This window comes from Ostrinia nubilalis, chromosome 19 (genome assembly GCF_963855985.1).
Source record: "Ostrinia nubilalis chromosome 19, ilOstNubi1.1, whole genome shotgun sequence".
Lineage (NCBI taxonomy): Eukaryota > Metazoa > Arthropoda > Insecta > Lepidoptera > Crambidae > Ostrinia > Ostrinia nubilalis.
Window position 1 is genome coordinate 4706936 of NC_087106.1, and position 18341 is coordinate 4725276.

Below are 18341 nucleotides of genomic sequence, written 5' to 3' on the forward strand. Positions count from 1 at the left end.
GTAGCTGGGCTACACCTGCTTGCTTCACTTTAGGCGTACAATATTGACCTCTATCCTGAACAGCTGAAGGTATATACTCACTCAGCAAGCGTGTCGACACCTCTCCGAGCGCTGGCCACCTCAGCTCTCGCTTGGCGCAACTCCTTGCGTAGTTGGGCGACGCGACCCCGCGCCTGAGTCACTTCGGACCGGAGGAGCTCGGGGTCGTGTCGTGACGTCGTTGAGGTTGTCGTCATTGACGTGGTTGATGAACACACTGCGGCAAATAAACAGTAGGTATAGGTACTTTGGCGTCACTGTAGAGTAGGGTATAACTGTCACTTGCGTGGCAAACACAGAGGCGGTGAGCACTAAAGCGGTAGGACTATCGCATTTGCACCCATCAGGATGGCGCTACTGTAGGGTCATTTCAATCGCCAGTGGTGCCAACTGTTATGTATAAAAACCATAGCCCTCATTGGACTATGTCGATAGCTAAAAAGTGTCAAGCCTAAACGAGTCGAGTTGAACAGTATAAAAATAATTTTATAAAACAACAGCGTCTAAAATAAAATTAATTACATACTTATACTCTGGCCATTAAAAGATGTTATTTGTAAAACTAATTTCAACCATGTGTTCATACAAAGTTTAAGCATAGCCTACCTACTTAGTAATGATAAAAATACATAATTTAATAATGTCTGCAATTTTACGCCAGAGCCAGATATTAACATTATTAACATAAGCGGAGAATGGGCAAGTTCCACAGATGCGAGCATTCGAAGAATGTGTATTTAAAAAATATGCAAATGATTATTTACATTGAACCACAAGAATGAAAATAAAAACGCGAAAATCTATTTAAAGCGCTGTTACACTCTCTTATAAGGTGCTACAAAATTGATCTAAATGAATAATTTACTTATTTTCTAAAAAATATCTCATTATAAATTAAATGATCTATTCTTTTTTGCAAGCCAGTATTAGCATAGTATTTATGGTAGACTTGGTGTACACGTACTTTAAAACTTCGCCACTTCATGCTCTACATTACAGGACTGTATTCGCTTCTATTACGAACCATTTTCTTTCGCACTAACTCTCCCAATAAAATGGTCACCTACCCTAGTCTTACGAATGATTCGCAGGTTATTTACAATTTATTCACTCCTCATCGGGCCATTTGCAAGCGAATATATGCTTTTGTACTGATTACAGTTCGCAAGCAATCCAGGCGAGTCGTGTAAGGACTGGTTCCTTACGTTCTTTTATAAAGACATATCAGGTTAGTCTGGATTCTGTATTTGCGTTGGATAATGAAATTATTATAACTCCAGCCGCATTCCAAAATTTTCCACGGCTTATCTATCGTCATTTTTGGATCGATTGACAATTGTGAGAGTGCTTAAAAATTTGAGGTAACATTTAGTGTAAAGGACAGCTGCTAGAGCGGGTCAGCGCGGAAATCAGTCTTTCTCAAAATCAAGGAACATTATTTGGCCCAAAAATGCCCTAACAAAAAACGCAATAATAAACTTAACTAAAAACTTAAGGTATAAAAAGTATGAAAACATAAAAAACAAAAAAAGGTTGGTCTTCCTATGATATCAGTTCCCAACATTTAGGGTGTTCTATATGTAGATAGGAACTACAAGGTAATTTTGAAATATGAGACGGACCATTACTATGTACTTATTATTAGGATGTCCTATACATAGTACTAGTGTATTAAATATGTACTCACAACTGGTTCTGGAGGTAGCTAGAGTTGACAGAGCGTTGTTGAGATGCTTGTACTCGTCTTGAGCCAAACACAGCCTCTGTTTCTTCACATCGTACATCTCCTTCTTTGCCTGGCAACAAAATGAGACAAGTATTAAATACAGTTTAAAGGACAATAGTAATTATTAAAATTTTTTTTAGTAAAAGTTTAGACGCAGCATAAATTAATATTTATGGTACTTCGATCATTATGACTCTACCTGTGATTTATGATGTAATAAGTTTTAGTTGTAATAATACAACTTTACTGGAATAGCTACATAAGGCTAGTTGCATGTTGCATTGCATTTAATAGATAAGTAGACATCGCAAAATAACTTCATACCTAATCTGGATTATTGGTAAAACATTTTTTAATCTCATAAAATGTAGAGTACGGAATGGGTAACGTATAGAATCCAACAGTATGAGCATAGTTTTTAATTCGAACCCCGTTTAGTTATATGTTAATATGGAAGAAAATTTGATTTATTTTTGAGTTAGAACAGTAATTTTCATGTAATATTTTCAGGTGAATTTTTATTCCTGAAAATATGTAGGTATTTAACAACTTTGTAATAATTTTTGCCACCACAATCAGTATGTTGTTCGAATCTAGATTGCACAAGCTCCGAAAGATCAATTAAATAATTTAATTGCGTAAGATATTGCACGACGAACTCATCTAGAATGTATAGATATTGTAATAAATCTTTATATAAATGGCAACCTAAATATAGCTTTGAAATGTAATAACATGTAATTTGAAATAAGATGGGTCTGCGTTATACCCGTAGTGGAAAAAAAATTGAAGATACTGACGGAGTAATTTAATAGACAAGAGCTTGACGCACGAAAAAAACAAAATTAGTAATTGCTTCATTCAATTAAATAATTTCGCCTCAAGACAAAGAAATAAGTAATAGTCCCAATTGAGGTAGGTACTTTATGAAACAGTTATTAATATAGCCTATCTTATAGAAAACAAACATTGCAAAAGCCAACGCGAATCTGCGAAATGTAACATTGACTTCTAAATTTCACCAACCGAAAATTAGGGTTAAGAACAAATAAGTTAAACTAAATCTAATCCAAAGCGTACCCGCGTTTAGAGGCTCACCGTAACACAGCACCGTATTTCACATGTGTATACGAAATTCATCGGGCAACTTCAAAAATTAACGAGTCATTAGAGCAAAATTCCGATCCGTATTTTTTGTGAGGGACATAAATACAGTATTACATTGGGCAACAGCTTTTTGCTCGGAATGCGCATAAAAAGCGAGTATGTACTCGTACATCATTTCATACGCTCATATCCTGTTCTGTAAGAAATATTTTAATATACATTCCGCCGAAAAAGCGATGTACAACAGGTTTCGATCCGATCCTTAAGTTGGAGTATTGAAAGATATTTACAGTGAACATTCGGAGGGATCCCGTGAGCTTGCAGGCGTGCTGCAGCCGGCTCCAGGTGTGAGGCGGGCACTGGGGGAAGGTGCCGTTGCGGCTGAGGACCTGCGTGGCCACGTAACCTTGGCCTTCGTAGTATGCCACTTCAGACACCGGCACTAGACGCACTTCCGCGGAACGTATTTGACGCACTGATAAAATGTTCTCGTATATGGCCTCGTCTTCCAGGTTCTGTCCTTCGGGGCAGAGACGGTACCCGAACTCGCGGCTGATTTCGTCCAGGTTCGCGTACTCGGGTCGTTTGCGGAGCTCGTCCAGGTTTTGGTACTGGGGCTCATCGCGGACTTGGAGACCGGGAGGGCGGGCGGAGGTGTTGTCGACTCGGACGCCGTACTCGGGTGGTTCGCGGACCATGCGGGCGAGTTGGCGAGGCTCGAGGCAGCCGCGGCACCAGGTGTGAGCGCCGGCGGAGGCTGCGCGCGCGCGGAACGCCGGCGGGTCGCTCGGCCCGGGGGGAGGCGGCTGGGACCACATCGTTACCGCCCGCCGCAGCGGACACATCTTAACCCCCAAAAGGGCGCGCGTCGACTGGCGCGGGCGCGCGGAGCTCGGATGGCGCGCGGTGGAATGCGCCCGCACCGCCGAAAGAATGCAATCTCGGGCGCATTTCGGAGGTCGATCTCTCCGAAGGGCCGGGGTCCGCGCCCGCTCCCGCCTCCCGGCCCGGCCATCTGTCGTAATAAGTTCGTCGAATCGAACGCGCCCGCCGAGGTGTCGGCCGGAGCGACGCCGTAACGGACCCCGATGACCTCGTCCCGTGTCCTCTGCACGCGAATCATTCACCGAATCTCCGCATTCTTTGGCCGATGATATAAAAATAAAAAGTTTATTTGCAGATGCTTGATTAGGTAAACAGTTGTAATCGCGGTAACATAAGAAGGCGGTGAGGCGGCGGAATGTCCTCGGCAATTTCATATGGTCACGAGCCGCTGTAGTTAGCGTGCGATTTTCTCAGATTTTCCACGTAATCAATTTACGCGGTTTAATGGAGGAGCGCGGGCGCCGCGGGGGACGGCGCATCTGGCGGCTGCGCAGGTAGACGTGCATTTTTGTTCCGGAATTCCTTTACACGCATTTGCAATCCCGTCCCGGCGCAGCTTCTTAAGCCCGACTTACATTGCAACTAATCTAAACCCACAAATCGACCAGCACCGATTTCAATTATCAAAGAACATGAAAACGCTTTGCACGTAACGTGTAAGAAGTAATTAGTCGAGTATACCAGTCTGCGTATAGCCTATTCTCACGCGAGCGGCCTCTGGAGGAATAGCTAGCATTTTTTCTAGCTAACTAACCGCATAATTCCTAAGCCACACATGTGTGGACTCGTGTTGATTATATTCATAGATAAACGTCGAACGCACGTTGACAACAATGTGCTGTTATGCTAAGAAGACGCAGCTTAATATGAGGGAAAAGTAATGAACTAATTTGAAAAAAGAGAGACGAAAAAAAAGAGAATGCATAATACTACCTTTCGGACCATATTCGGTTGCTAATCCTATTGAATTTAAATGAAAAAGATATTCAAAAGGTACTCTTTAGAAGTCATAATTTAAATTTCTAAGGTAACCTTGAAAAAAAGGACAGCCACCTAATTAAATACGCCATGTAGGAATAAACAACAAAAAAGAGTCTCTATTCTAAATTTATGCATGTTTATTTTATAGAAAAGCTCTTAACACACATGTATAAAGAACAATGGGTTTAAAACCGTTCCTTGGATAACCCCAAAAGTATATTGAATGATCTAAATGCTTCTGATAAACAAATGTATAGGAAACTTTCATAGAAAATCTCCAAATAGGTAGAAGTTTATTCACAAAAGTATGTTTACCAGTTAATGGTGTAAGCAGCGCTTGGCTAGCTGCCACATTCCTCCGTTCAAACGCCATGTGTTTTTTGCAAACAAATCCCCTGAAATTCAGGTAATGACGAAAATAACGTATCTACTAGCACTTCTGCTTTTACATTTGCGGTTAAAATGAACGTAGACGACTTTAGTGATGCGTTTGATAGCGATGAATTAAAACTGGAAGCTTAGGCAAATCAAAACATTTTGTTTTGACATTCTAAAGATAGGAAAATTTTGAAAAATTTGTGACAAGTTGTAAAGCTCGAGTTTTGTCTTGAAACAACCCGTTTCATGTAAGGTTATTACGGACATTATTGACATGGATATAGTCATTAATTACTTTAACTATGTAAGCAGTAGGCAATTTTATTTCCCATGCGAAACCCGGATAAATGTTTAACTGGAAATGTTTTAATGATTATTTTCTTATTGTTGGAATCTTTTACCCGGGGGGTTTCTCGGCAGCATCTGCTTCCCTTAGACCGGTTCCATGTTCATCCGTCCCTGTCTCGCTTAGCATTTCGTGTGTTTCTGTCTCTTTCGCTCGTGTGGTACTAACATCGTGTCTTTTACTTCTCGTTGCCTATCTACAAACGGTTGGGGCTTTGGATTTTTCTTTCACGCTTTAAAAATTTATAAGTTTCACGTTTTATGATCGAATCTAATAGTATAGCGTTTTGCTTTATTGTGCTCGCTTTCAGATTGTATGCTTTCTTCAAAGGAATATAAACTTTTAAGATTCTGTTTACGATATTATTATTTCATATCGACTTTGTTGTGAATTTGTGATCATCGAACTATATTAAAACTTAACTGAAATACTTGTTTACAATTGTATCATTGCTAAAATGCACCAAAACTGTCTTAAAGTTAAATAAACATTTTAAATCTGTGTACGATCTTCTACACTTAAGCCTTCGTTGTCTCGATCATTTTCAACACATTTTGCCTTATCCTAAATTGCATTAACTTCACCTTCCATCTCCCAAACGAAATCATCTAGCTCCGCATTCCACCGACCATTTAAACTACTAGACAGGTACTCCGAAAAGGTAGAGTCGTACACTAAAACAAAGGCACTAGACAGCCGCCTCCGAAATCCAAGCCGTCTTTTTATTGGTTTCGCCCGAGCTGGGGTTGGGATGCGATTAAAATTCCAGACGCCTAACGCCTGCCGGCCGGCGAGTTAGGAATCGATAGAGTGGACAGAGGAATTTTTTTTTGTTTATTTTTTTCTTCATCATCATTATCATCTCAGTCATAGGAATAAAGGTAGCAGGAAGGCGCTGAGCGCAGCCCGCTACCAACCGGCAACATGGAAAGCATTGGGGGAGGCTATGTTCAGCAGTGGACGTCCTATGGGAGATGATGTTTTTTTTTACTTTGATAAAAATCACCAAAAATAAAAGTAGGAAGCCAAAAGGGTAATGATTTTTGGGAGAGTATTTTTTTAATACTGATAAAAATAAATGGCAATAGACCGGATTAGATATTGGTAACTAAAGTAGAAGACAATTTTACATAATCAACTTTGTTCCTTTTTTCCTAAACCCAATATTTTGACAGTAAGCTAAATTTATTGATACTAAGAATACACATAAACTGCTTAATAAACATGCTCTCGAACTTATAAATAGAGCAAAACACGAAAAAATTCAAAAGCAAGCTTGCAGCTAAAAAAAGCAGTAAAACAGCACACACAATGTAAAAATGATTACAAAATTGTTTTTTGTTCTATTGCAACAGTTAATTTGCACCATATCTTTTTATTTATAATTGTCGCGCCGTTAAGGGTTGCTACGCACTTAAGCGAGCTGGCATTATTGGTTCGGCCATCAAGGCAATGTGTTAATGATAGATCGCCCGGTGCTTTGTCCTGCTGGAAGCTCTTCTGGAAGGACTGGTCTTTTGTTCTAAACGTCCTGCCAGAAGATTATCGCAAGTCCTGCCCGCAGTACGCAATTTGTACGTGTTTGCTTGCTGGTCCTTCCAGCAGTACGGTGACCTTCAAATTTGAACTCATCCTCACCAGAAGTAGTAAACACTTGGTTAGTGTTTATTAAATAAAAAGTCATGTCGTAGAATCATTTTGTTTAACCAGTATTTTACTTTTCTTAATATATTATAAACTTGTTTATCTTCTTTCAACTTAACTAATAGGAACTATAATAAGGAATTTTAAATTAATTACTTTGGTACGTCACTTTGTATTAGAAATTACACCTATCACTTACAAATACACTACAAATTAAAAACAAAAACAAGAAATAAATTATAAATGTTTGATTAGGCTGGAATACTTCACATTCATTATAATATTATCGCCAAAATGTTGCCGACTCCACGCCCGGCGCGTCAAAATGTGTCGCGCGAGCGCGAACGCGCTGCCCCCGTGTATACTCGTGCGCCATCGGGCTCCGACTAACGGTTAGTCGCGTTTTTCGATCTTGGGCACTATTGGGTGAAAGAGAGAGAAACACTCTATTTTTTTGTGTAAATTTGAAATTTGTACAATGTATACTTACGAAACTGTGATCTTTTAATTTTGCGTCCTACCGGAAGTACTTTAAGTCCTGCTGGCAGGACTCCGGGCGATCTATCATTAAACCAGTGTTTTTCAACCTGTGGGTCGCGACCCCCTGGGGGGTCGCGAAGCCTCTATATGGGGGTCGTGAGATGTCGTAAAAACTACCTCAGTAAAAAAAAACATTATCTTTATCCGAAATCTAATTATGCAAATGCATAAAAAATGTTGTATGGATTGAAGTATTCGGTCCCTAGAAACATCTTTGTAACATTATAAAATGCATGAAAAAAAAAGCGAACTGTGGGGGAGTCGCCAAATATTTTTTCATACTAGGGGGGTCGCGTCATGAAAAAGGTTGAAAAACACTGTGTTAAACCAATGAAATTATTTCATTTTTTTGGCTTCAGTGGCTAGTAATATTTTATGGCTTTTTTCCTAAATATTCATCTATCGACGCTCTAGACGACATACGTGCTAAACAGATCTAGCAATTTTTCAGGAGAGTAGTTAATTAATATCACGAATATTATTGTATTTAACGCCAGGTTGTGCAGATTAATGTCGGCCCGCTTAAGTGTGTAGTAACCCTAAGACGCTGGGGGCGCGGCTGGATGCGCGCGCGTCGGCCCACGAGAACGTATTACCATATTACAGGGCTGATTACCATTGCCGGTATTACAACGTAATACGACGCGACAGGACCATGGAAAAATCAATGCGACTATTTTTAAGTCGGTTATTTTAAAAAGCGTAACTTTTTACTATAAAAGACCTTAATATTTTATTTTTCTTTCAATATTTTTCTAATAACGAAAAAGAAAAAATTACTAGATTTTTTATACAGAATATAAATAAATAAGCAATGTATTTAATCAAAATCAAAATCAAAATTATCTTTATTTGTTTAGACTAATTAAATTAGTTCTTGCAAATCGTCAAATGCTCTTAAGGAGCCTATACATGTCTCATTCTTTTTTTGCCCTACCAGCGCTTCGAGATATTTGATATTTCAAAAAATATTCAAGTATGTAGGTTCCTACAGTATTTTATAAAAATGCAGTAGCTTTTTTGTAAGTTTATTTAGTACCTACGAGTATTTCAAAATCCTGTAGTGTTTTTTGCAGAAAATCGCATCAGTCCAAAATCACCTACCTTCGCAGGTAATAATGGATTCTGTATTAATAAAATAATAAATGTAATTCACATTCCACTTAGATTATGATCCACAAGAGACCACAATCAGAAATGGGAACACAAATATTTCTATAGCATGTTCTTAGAAGACCGTGACTATAAAGTACACCGTCTGTGGAACCATGCACGGATTCGAACCCGCACTACGAAGTTAGTAAACCGACGATGGTCGCACTCGGCCGTCTAACCTTGGTGGGCAATGACGAAAAACCGACTCGCTTTGAGTGGGCTAGTGATAATAATGTTGTAACTGAAAAAGTGCTGGTTTTGAGGAAACTTATGAAATTGAAAGTAATAGAATACATTAATACAAGAATTATTGGTTGTTTAATTACTTTTTATAATATTTTTTTAATATTGTACTTTTTATTATGTCCATATAATTTATTCAAAAAAATTAGTTTATTGAATTTTTTACTTCAATCACAACATAAACAGTTTGTCATTTGTTATAAATAAATATTTATCAGTCTTTATTTTCCGCTTAGCTGTACCAGTCACTGTGTTTACATCACGTTTTATATCAACATAGTGGTGCTCATGTCAAGTTTACATACAAAAAATCAAGGACGCGTTTTATCATCAATCATAAGTTCGACTTACAAAGAATGCACCAAATTCTTTCTTTCTTTCAAATGTATTTGTTAGAGGTGAGGCCGAATATAGTCTAGTGTTACACACGATTATCCTCGAATCCTCGAAGAATACAAAAAGATTAAAAAAACTGCCTGCTCTATTATTGCTCCGTAGTTTTTTTTAATCCTGTTTTGTCTATTGACCATTCATGTTATTTTTCGTTTTAACAGTTTTTTAAACAGCGGAGATTAATAGATGTTTTATAGTTGTTTTCACTTTAAGCTATAAATTCTGACGGCTGATGTATTTTTTATTTATTGCATTGTCTACCGGTTTGCACTAAGCAACTTTAAAGCGATATTTATATATATTTTCAACTAGGAGCACGGTTTTAGAAAGCGTTAGGATAGAAAAACAGTGTAAGTGCATTATTCAAAAAAATAATTTGATGGCCTTCATTTACGTTACACGGGTGCAACGTTTCCCCAATTTTCATACGGAACACCGTTCAAAAAAAGGGTAAAAAAACTATATGACAGAAGGCCGGGGCCGTGCCGCGGCCGCGTTTGGACGCTGCGTTTGACGTTTTCGTTTTTTACACTCATATTCTTATTATTGGGCCCGACCGCTCCCGGTGTTACGGGCGTGGAATGCGCTATAGATGTGCGTACGCGCAGACACGGCATTTTCAGAGAGATTAAGTTTTTTTTTTAGAAAAAAATGTCTACTTTGACGTAGGTTTACATTTTTGCGCATTAAAATACCATACTACATACTCAAAACACTTTTGAAATCTTAAAGGCCTATAAACAATCATCTCCACCACAGCAAAGATATTCACAATAGGCACCGCTACCATTAAAGGGCCTATTACGAAATTCACTTTAAACCATAATCAATTCCATAAATATTTTTATAGTAATCATCCTATCACTTTGGACCGCTAATCGGCGGCCATACTAGATAATTGCAGTTCTAACTTGTGAAATGACATCCATCAAAGCCTTCGCAGTGACGTTTTAACTCGGAAAGCCTTTTTATCATCGAGACATCGATAAATCATACAGCACTATTTACGATTTGATTATGGAAAAGAATTTTGATGGAATTTTTATTTGGTACGACCAATTTATTGTAACTTATTCTGTCGTAAAGATTTATTAATACTGTATCATGATAAAAAAAATGTCTAATTCTTTTTTGACGCATTTATCTAACACCAATTTCATAACAAAAGCTCATGTTGTTAAGAGTTGGGAAGTACGCAATCCAAACGGTACACGGTTCTACGGCTCTACCTGCGTCCTTCGAATATAAACATCTCTGGAATGTCCAGAAAAAAACCACCCTCGTGAGAAATGAGGGAAAAAAGCGGGTGTTCTTTGTCGAGGATGGGAATCGTAGGTTCCTGGAATTCGCGTGCCATACTTACGTTTGTTTCATAGAATAAAGGGCATTGTTGGGCAGTATAAGAGGGAAGACGTAGTGTTGTGATGTTGGTTTTTAAGTTTAATTTTATCGAGTAAATATTTGAAAGGTATAAAAAAGATTCTGCTCCAAAAAGTTGGAACAAAATTAAATTCGAAATTAAAGGTGTACTGTACATAAATTAGGTTATAGATTTTTTTTAATATATCACCTGTGAATATAATATTTTATAGAGAAATCATTACTACTAAATTGCGTCGCGCAGTCTGGTAAAAATAGATCAAATTACATAAAAATCCAATGAAGAAGTTATGAAAAAAATTGGAGTTAGTATGACGTGCAACCACGAACCTAGTTCTGCTATAAATAATATTTATCGAGTCGATTCCTCGAACTGCCTGCCCAACACTAGACTACGCTTCAAGAATAGACAAGTATGCAGGACTATAATAAGACATTCCATAACTTGGAAGTCTACCTGGGGAACCACATAAACTCCATAATTTCTGCATTGAGAATGGAATCGGGAGATACTGTGTGTTAAGTTAGGATTATACAGGATTTGGTGTACTAAACAACTATTATGGAACCTTAGAGCTGTAAATAGGGATTGATCAAGTAAGCTTAGTAATATTAATGTAATGATAAAGCGTTTACGAAATAACTTGAGAGATTGGGACCAATGGTCTTGGGTTGGGAATGGGATGTAGTAGTTACGCTCAAAATCTGGTGTGGTTTTAGTATTATGGTTTTTATTCCAGCCGACCACAGAGATATTTAGACTGCGCTTGCATGTTTTATTTAGTTTTCATAGCACTTTATACCGGCGACTTGTCCCTCCGATTTTCAAGTGATTTGCAAAGCCGTTACACAAAGTTTAGGGCAGAAATCTCCATTTATTACCGTTGTAACATTCAGACATGTTAACTCCAAATGGGGTAATAGTGGTCTAACTCATAACCGACAGAGCAATCACGCACCCATCTAGAAGCGTCTTCGTCAATCCTTCAACTGTTGAAATAGAAAATCAAGGGAGTACAATTTGCTTAAGGCAAATTACACTTCGGGCGTGTGCTCGTAAATCAACCAGTTGCAACTGAACTAAGACAGCCTAATACTGACTGTGACCCTCTGGCGTATGTTCAAACTAAAGTTTATTCACAGGCGAAGCGGGAAGCGGCTATGATACAACTACAAGATGAAAACTTACATCATAGTTGCTTCACACAATATTAACTAAAAATATATAGTTATAAAAAAAATCGAAAATTACTTTTGAGTAGCTAATAAAGCCTATCAAAGAAACATTAAGTAATCATTCAACACTATGAATCCTAAACTTTGCACAAAAAATAAAAGCTTAAGATCTCATTATGAAGCTTTTAATGATATAATAAAGCCTACACAAATGAGAATAAATAAAGATTGATAGATTGTATTTTAATTTGTGTTGGAAAAAACACTAACTAAAACTTCCCGCGATCGCTTAACACCTAAAACTGATCTAAAGCAAGATGAGCCACTTTTCACAAACGCGTGTAAAAGATGGGACAGGCAGGATTGAGCATTGACATCCACAATTTGTTTCAAAATAGGTTTAAGAAGCTGAAATAAGAAGAAGTAGCTGTTGAGAAATTTGATTGACTACTCCTTTTGAAGCCTAACGTAAATCTATATTATTAACATTTTACAAATTATTTTCTGAGGCTTTTATTATTAAAGTGAAGGCATTGGCTGAGACATTTGATGCACAAGCTGGCTACTGCCACGTTTTTCTTGTGTTTAATATGGTGGTATTAACTGAATTGTTTTCAAGTCTGTATCTTGCGGATTCTCAGCCCTTGATGATAGAGTTTAAAATTATAGTTTTATTATTTAAATTTTTAAGTCTTATCTTTTTTTTTATAAATAAACTTTTTGGGATTTCTTTGCTTTTTTATTGGTTTGAATCTTAATAGACGCCTACAGTTTTATATTAAACTTTCCTGTGTGTCTTCTTTTAAATATTTTACTATTCTATGTACAACACCCCCCTATTCCCTTACACGTTTGTATTTACTATGTATATACCTACTTAACCGTAGGCTCCTTACAGTTTCATATTCTTACGAGTATAACAGGTTCTATGCTAAATTACTAAGAATCCATTACTAGATGTTAAAAAAACATGTGCTACAATAATTTACAATTAAAATCACGCGGCGATGCTTTATAGTTAGAAATACCAGGATAATAATGCGCAAGAATGTCATCTTAAGAGGTTAATTACTTAAGAATCGGCCCAAGAATGATCTGCACCGTATAAGGCATACTGACGTGTCTACGCACGCGCTGCTGTGACGATAACTGTGAAAAATGTACGCGTTTGTAGTCATTCAGCGATTAAATGAGAAAAATATGCAAAATCTGGTATTGCAAAAATGTCTCAACTCAAAAGTTATTCTAATTGAACAACCCCAAAAAACAAATTAAGAACTAAAAGGCAAAGACGTTGAAAAGTTCTTTAACACCTGACCAGGTGAATAATCACCATTATTTCCCAAAATCAGATTTTAGAATAGAGCGTGCGTTACATCTATGTCATCAACTATGTAAGTCTCTTGTTAAAAATCATCAGATTACTCAAGATTGAAGTGGTCCTCGAATTTCACGAAAAAAACCTCAAGTTTAACGACGCCAAGGAAGAAATAAAAGGCTCGGACGTTATGCTCGCTCCAGGTATGTGGACTGTAAGTGCGCATCCATACGCGGGGCTTAGGCGGGGCGTCGAGCAGAGCGTGGGCGGGCAAAGTCAACATAAAGTATAGTATGTCAACGTACAGAAAGCACCAGGTGAAGATAAATAATTTGAAATCTAAGACAGTGGTAATAGGAGTTACAGTTAGAGAGTTTTCAAAATAAGACTGCACAAGAATGACTATGGTGAAGCTATTTCGTCATAATCATCATTTCAACCATAGGACGTCCACTGCTGAACATAGGCCTCCCCCAATGATTTCTAGATAGACCAGTTGGCAGCGACCTGCATCCTGTGCCTTCCTGCTACCTTTATGAGGTCCTCTATCCACCTTGTAAGTGGCCTATTAGTTAATCTCAAGTAGTAACAAACATTTGTAATATCCACGGCACACACATGAGCTTGAACTTAAGTCCTATGCCCGTTTTCACCATCAATCCCTAATTTTTAAGTGACCCCTTTGAAAACACAATTCCTATTATGTGTTACTCTAGGGGTCACTTAAAAATTAGGGATTGATGGTGAAAACTCGCACTAATCTCTCTTTCTCTATCTCTTTTCTTAATTTCCATGAGCATCTTTACCATTTGCCAAATCATTTTCCCATCCAGCCTCAAATCCCGCGCTGATCTCCGCCTGTGCGTGAACGAGGCCTAAAGCATGAACATATAATTGGCTGCGCGCGAGTCGCCAAGGTCCCCGGAGGTCGCCTGAGCAGTGCGCACGCGCCGCCGTGGAAACACTCTCGGGTTACAGCGCAGCGGGGTGAGGTGAGCATGGCGTAGGGATTCTGCGGGATTCGGTTCCCGGAGTTGTCAAAAGTAACGTGAAATAGCATCTTAAAGTAACGTGATCGCGACTCTACAAAAAATAGAAGTACCCTTATTGCAGAGAGTCTAGGAAAAGGTGCAGGCTGCAGCAGAGAATATCGAAAATCGTAAAGATAAGGATTTCATGGTTCAATCATACAGTTCATCAGAAACAACACTCTACCACACCGCCTTTAAAAGTATAACATCAATGGAATTATCTGCTCTGGAACAAGCCAGCTAAGATGAAGTCCTCAAATTTCCCAATTCGTCACAAATGTACAGTCACACTTCGCAGTTTACAACGGGGTAACACTAGCTCGGGTAGAACAATGCGCACGCGGTCGCGACCTTACCCGTCCTTCACTCAACGCAAAGGCTTAATGCTTTAACGCACAGGATTTCAATGTTGGAGTCGAAAAATTCTGCGAAGGGGTTTATTAAGAGTTTCGATGGTAACTGTCGGTACGAAACTTTAATTTAGTGATGACCTATTAGAGTAAAGAAATAACTAAGCAGAAGGCGATGATTGTTGAGTGCTTTATCAACTATAATGGGATTCCTGATAGTGTACACATAAAACAAACTAACGCTAGTAAGCTTTTAGATCAAAACACAAACGATGACTCTACCGAACCTTTAAAGAACAATAATAAACTCAATATTTCAGCCATTGACTTCAAAGACGATACCAGCCCTAGTTTAGCTACAAAAACAACAACTGAATCCAAGCCAATAATACTCCTAGTCAAATCCAAATAAGCGAGCAAGCGCAAACCTTCTAAACCTTCTGTAGAGACACGGTCTGGTCGCTGGGAACAATGGGCGCACGCGTCGAGGTCACCGCCCCAGGTTGAGGACGCGAGCCTTATCAGTCCTTGCTTCAAAACATAAACTAAACTATGCAAAAAAGCTCTGACTATGATAAATTCAACAAACAGACCGGTAAATTCGTATTCGTTTTTCTAATACAAATTCAAAGGCACAGGACAGAAATCTAGAATACATTAATTGGAACGATGAAGTTAATTCTTTGAAGCGAAGCTAATTCCGTATCAAAATGTCGTCTTTAGACAGAAAAACTCCTGATTTATAATGATCTTCACATAACAGGTCCTAATAAATAAGTGACGCTTTTAAGCGACACACACAAATCGTTATCTTTGCAATATATTTGCAACATAAAAACCAGCGAAAACCGAAACGATCTCATATATTATGCTCTTCCAAAATATGAAAAGCCGAATTAATATGTATAACGGTTCCAAAGCTTAACATCCGATGTAACTTATATGCCGAGTTATTCAACTGAGATCAGGTTAAAAAGTACGAGAGTAAAAATGTGACAAAGGGAACATCTGGCCTGTCATTTGTGGATGATTGAGGCAAGGAAAGTCACATTCCATTCTCTGACTGCAAGAACCGAGAACATTATTAATAAACGGTGGAGCGAGAGGGCAACACGCCCAACAAAGGGCACAGTGCAGTAAAAACAGAAAAAGTAAGTTCTCCCGCTCGTTTGTATCGAGATCCTAAGGCAACAGATCTGGATCTTTGCCTTAGGTTCTCGATACAAACGAGACACAAATTAAAGTTAATAATGATAACAAAAACACCGACGTTATGTTTAAGGATCTTGAAAATACTACTGGAGTTAACAATAAAAAGGAATTCTAAAGTCTAATAACTGTATTTCTTATTCTTATTGTTAACAAAATCTAAGAGAAATACTTTATAAAATCTTATAGATTATTACCACTTTGCGAGCATCGCTCTCGACTTACTGTTCCCGTTCTGGCACTATATCAAGGGACTTGGTGGGACAACATGTTTTATTTTTATGGTTAAGTCACCGGGATAACGCTGGCTTCTGTGCTACGCACAAGAGATTAGATAGTGTTAAATGATTCTTTGTGTAAACTATTTAGTATGCTTAAGAACTTAAAGCCCTCTTCATTTTTATACACTCGGGTTTGAATAAATTAATCGGTAATTCTTTTAGATTTTCATTTTAATGCTGATGTTAAAAAAGAAAGGAGACCAACACACAATATGGAAATGCAAGTGTTTAAAAATATTGTGACAGTTTTCTTCGGGGTAACAATATATTTCACTTGTTCGATTTTTTTTCTTTTTGGGTCTAAGATTTACTTTCACGGCTTAAAATCTTGTTTCGTGAGACGGGTCACATTGTACAATTTCCAGTAGCAAGAAAGATAAAAAGGGACAACTCTAAAATATATAATAACGTGTAAGAGCCACAACATATGACAGACGCCGAAGGCATGCATGTGTAATTAGTGGAACAATTTCGTTCACATCTCAACCCGCAATTAGTGATAAAGGGAAAAACGTATAATTTGTGAACAGTAGCACCGAGCACCCAGCCCGACGTACCTAATAATTATTTAAATGATTTAAAAACACTCATTGAAATGTAAGAAGCTCGTAAGTAACAGACGTTCTTACAAATACTCACACCGGTTCACAATAAGAATTCAGAGAATGAGGTGACTCAACTAATTGCTGGGTAATGAAACGTTAGTTCAATTTCGTTGCTATAGCAACAATGTTATTGATTTCGTGACTTTAAAAAAACAACTTGAAAATACATACATAAATGCAAATGCAATCTATGATAAAATTATTACAATACACACCGTTAGTCGAATCTATGTAGCTAATCACATTAATATGACCACACAAGATTTTTCTGTAAGATTGCTTTATTGTATCGACATTTGAAACAATGGAAATATCTAATATTTATCTCGGCACATTCATCCTACATCGAATAAGACGATATTGAGAACCATCCACTTGGAATTCAATGGAAACTAACGTGACCTTTCTGACCCCGGGTCCACATTTTTATAGATTTACACAATGTGACAATAGCATTCTATGCGATGGATATCACTTTACGTCCATAGTTAATAACCTCGCTCTGGTCGAGGAATGTTGGAATTATTTTAACGAATCGTTTAGTGGTTTTAAAGCGTTAGCTTACACTTTTAATGAGCTTTAAAAGACATTTTATCTCCATTGGCGTCATTCCTTTTAATGGGGTCTTAACTTTGCAATATTATTAAGCAATCGTGTTCTTGTCCGTGATTTAACACCTTTGAAATTTCTCCTTTCACCTCAGGGATGATGCTTTGATCTGACTTGCCATGTAGCTCTGCTCCTTTCTAAAGCAATCAGAGTTCATAATAACACGTTTGAGTTCTCGTAATATATTCATCATTGTTATACACCAGCCGTTTAAAAGCTAACACTTAGAACGCGATACGATATCTTGAACCGCTCTGATATTTGACTGGGCTATAAACCTTTTCCAAATATTCCCATCCATCAAGTAATGGTCACTTAAGTTCATATCTCTGGCTGCTTCCCCGCACGATTCCGTGAAAGCCTGCGACACAGCGATTTCAATATTTGTTATTACAGACCGCAGTCAATCAAGTCATAAAATAAATAATGGACCATTCAGCTGCGTTATATGCAACGCTATCTCAACTGAATCCATCACATTTCTCGTGCCCACCATTAAAGTTGCTGCCCAGAAAATATGCATTGACGATTATAAGGTGAATTTTAATGTCGCTACCGGGCGGAAGCTTTCCAGCCTCTTAAAATTCCAAAAGACTGATGATAACGACGTCTTTACTCGTTAATGTTACGGCCAATGCTGGTTTAATATACGACACGACGATAAACCCATGAAATGTAAGACAAAAGACCAATACTAACTGAACTCCTTTATAACGGAATACTTCGAAAGATTTTAGTACGGATATCTGAATACAATAAAAGTCAAATAAAAAAGCGACTCGTGAGATACACTATTGAAGTGCGTATGTGTAACCTTTGAAATATCAATCTTTTCTTTATGACCGTACATTGTGTACATTCCAAAACCATGACGCTAACCACATGTGTTTTGTAGACGCATTCAAACCGAGTTCAGATGGAATTTGAATATGAAGAAAGATTGTC

At 37.9% G+C, this 18341-nt stretch overlaps 1 protein-coding gene across 1 annotated transcript in view; it reads right to left on the reverse strand.

Annotated features, from left to right (window-relative positions):
- The window catches only part of LOC135081389 (protein kibra), an 80259-nt gene that overhangs the window by 15360 nt on the left and 46558 nt on the right, over window positions 1-18341 (reverse strand). Inside the window, exons 4-5 of the mRNA XM_063976109.1 lie at window positions 1727-1835; window positions 82-256 (exon numbers count right to left, since the gene is read on the reverse strand). Of these exons, the coding sequence (XP_063832179.1) occupies window positions 82-256; window positions 1727-1835 (284 nt within the window). The remainder of the gene's footprint in view (window positions 1-81; window positions 257-1726; window positions 1836-18341) is intronic.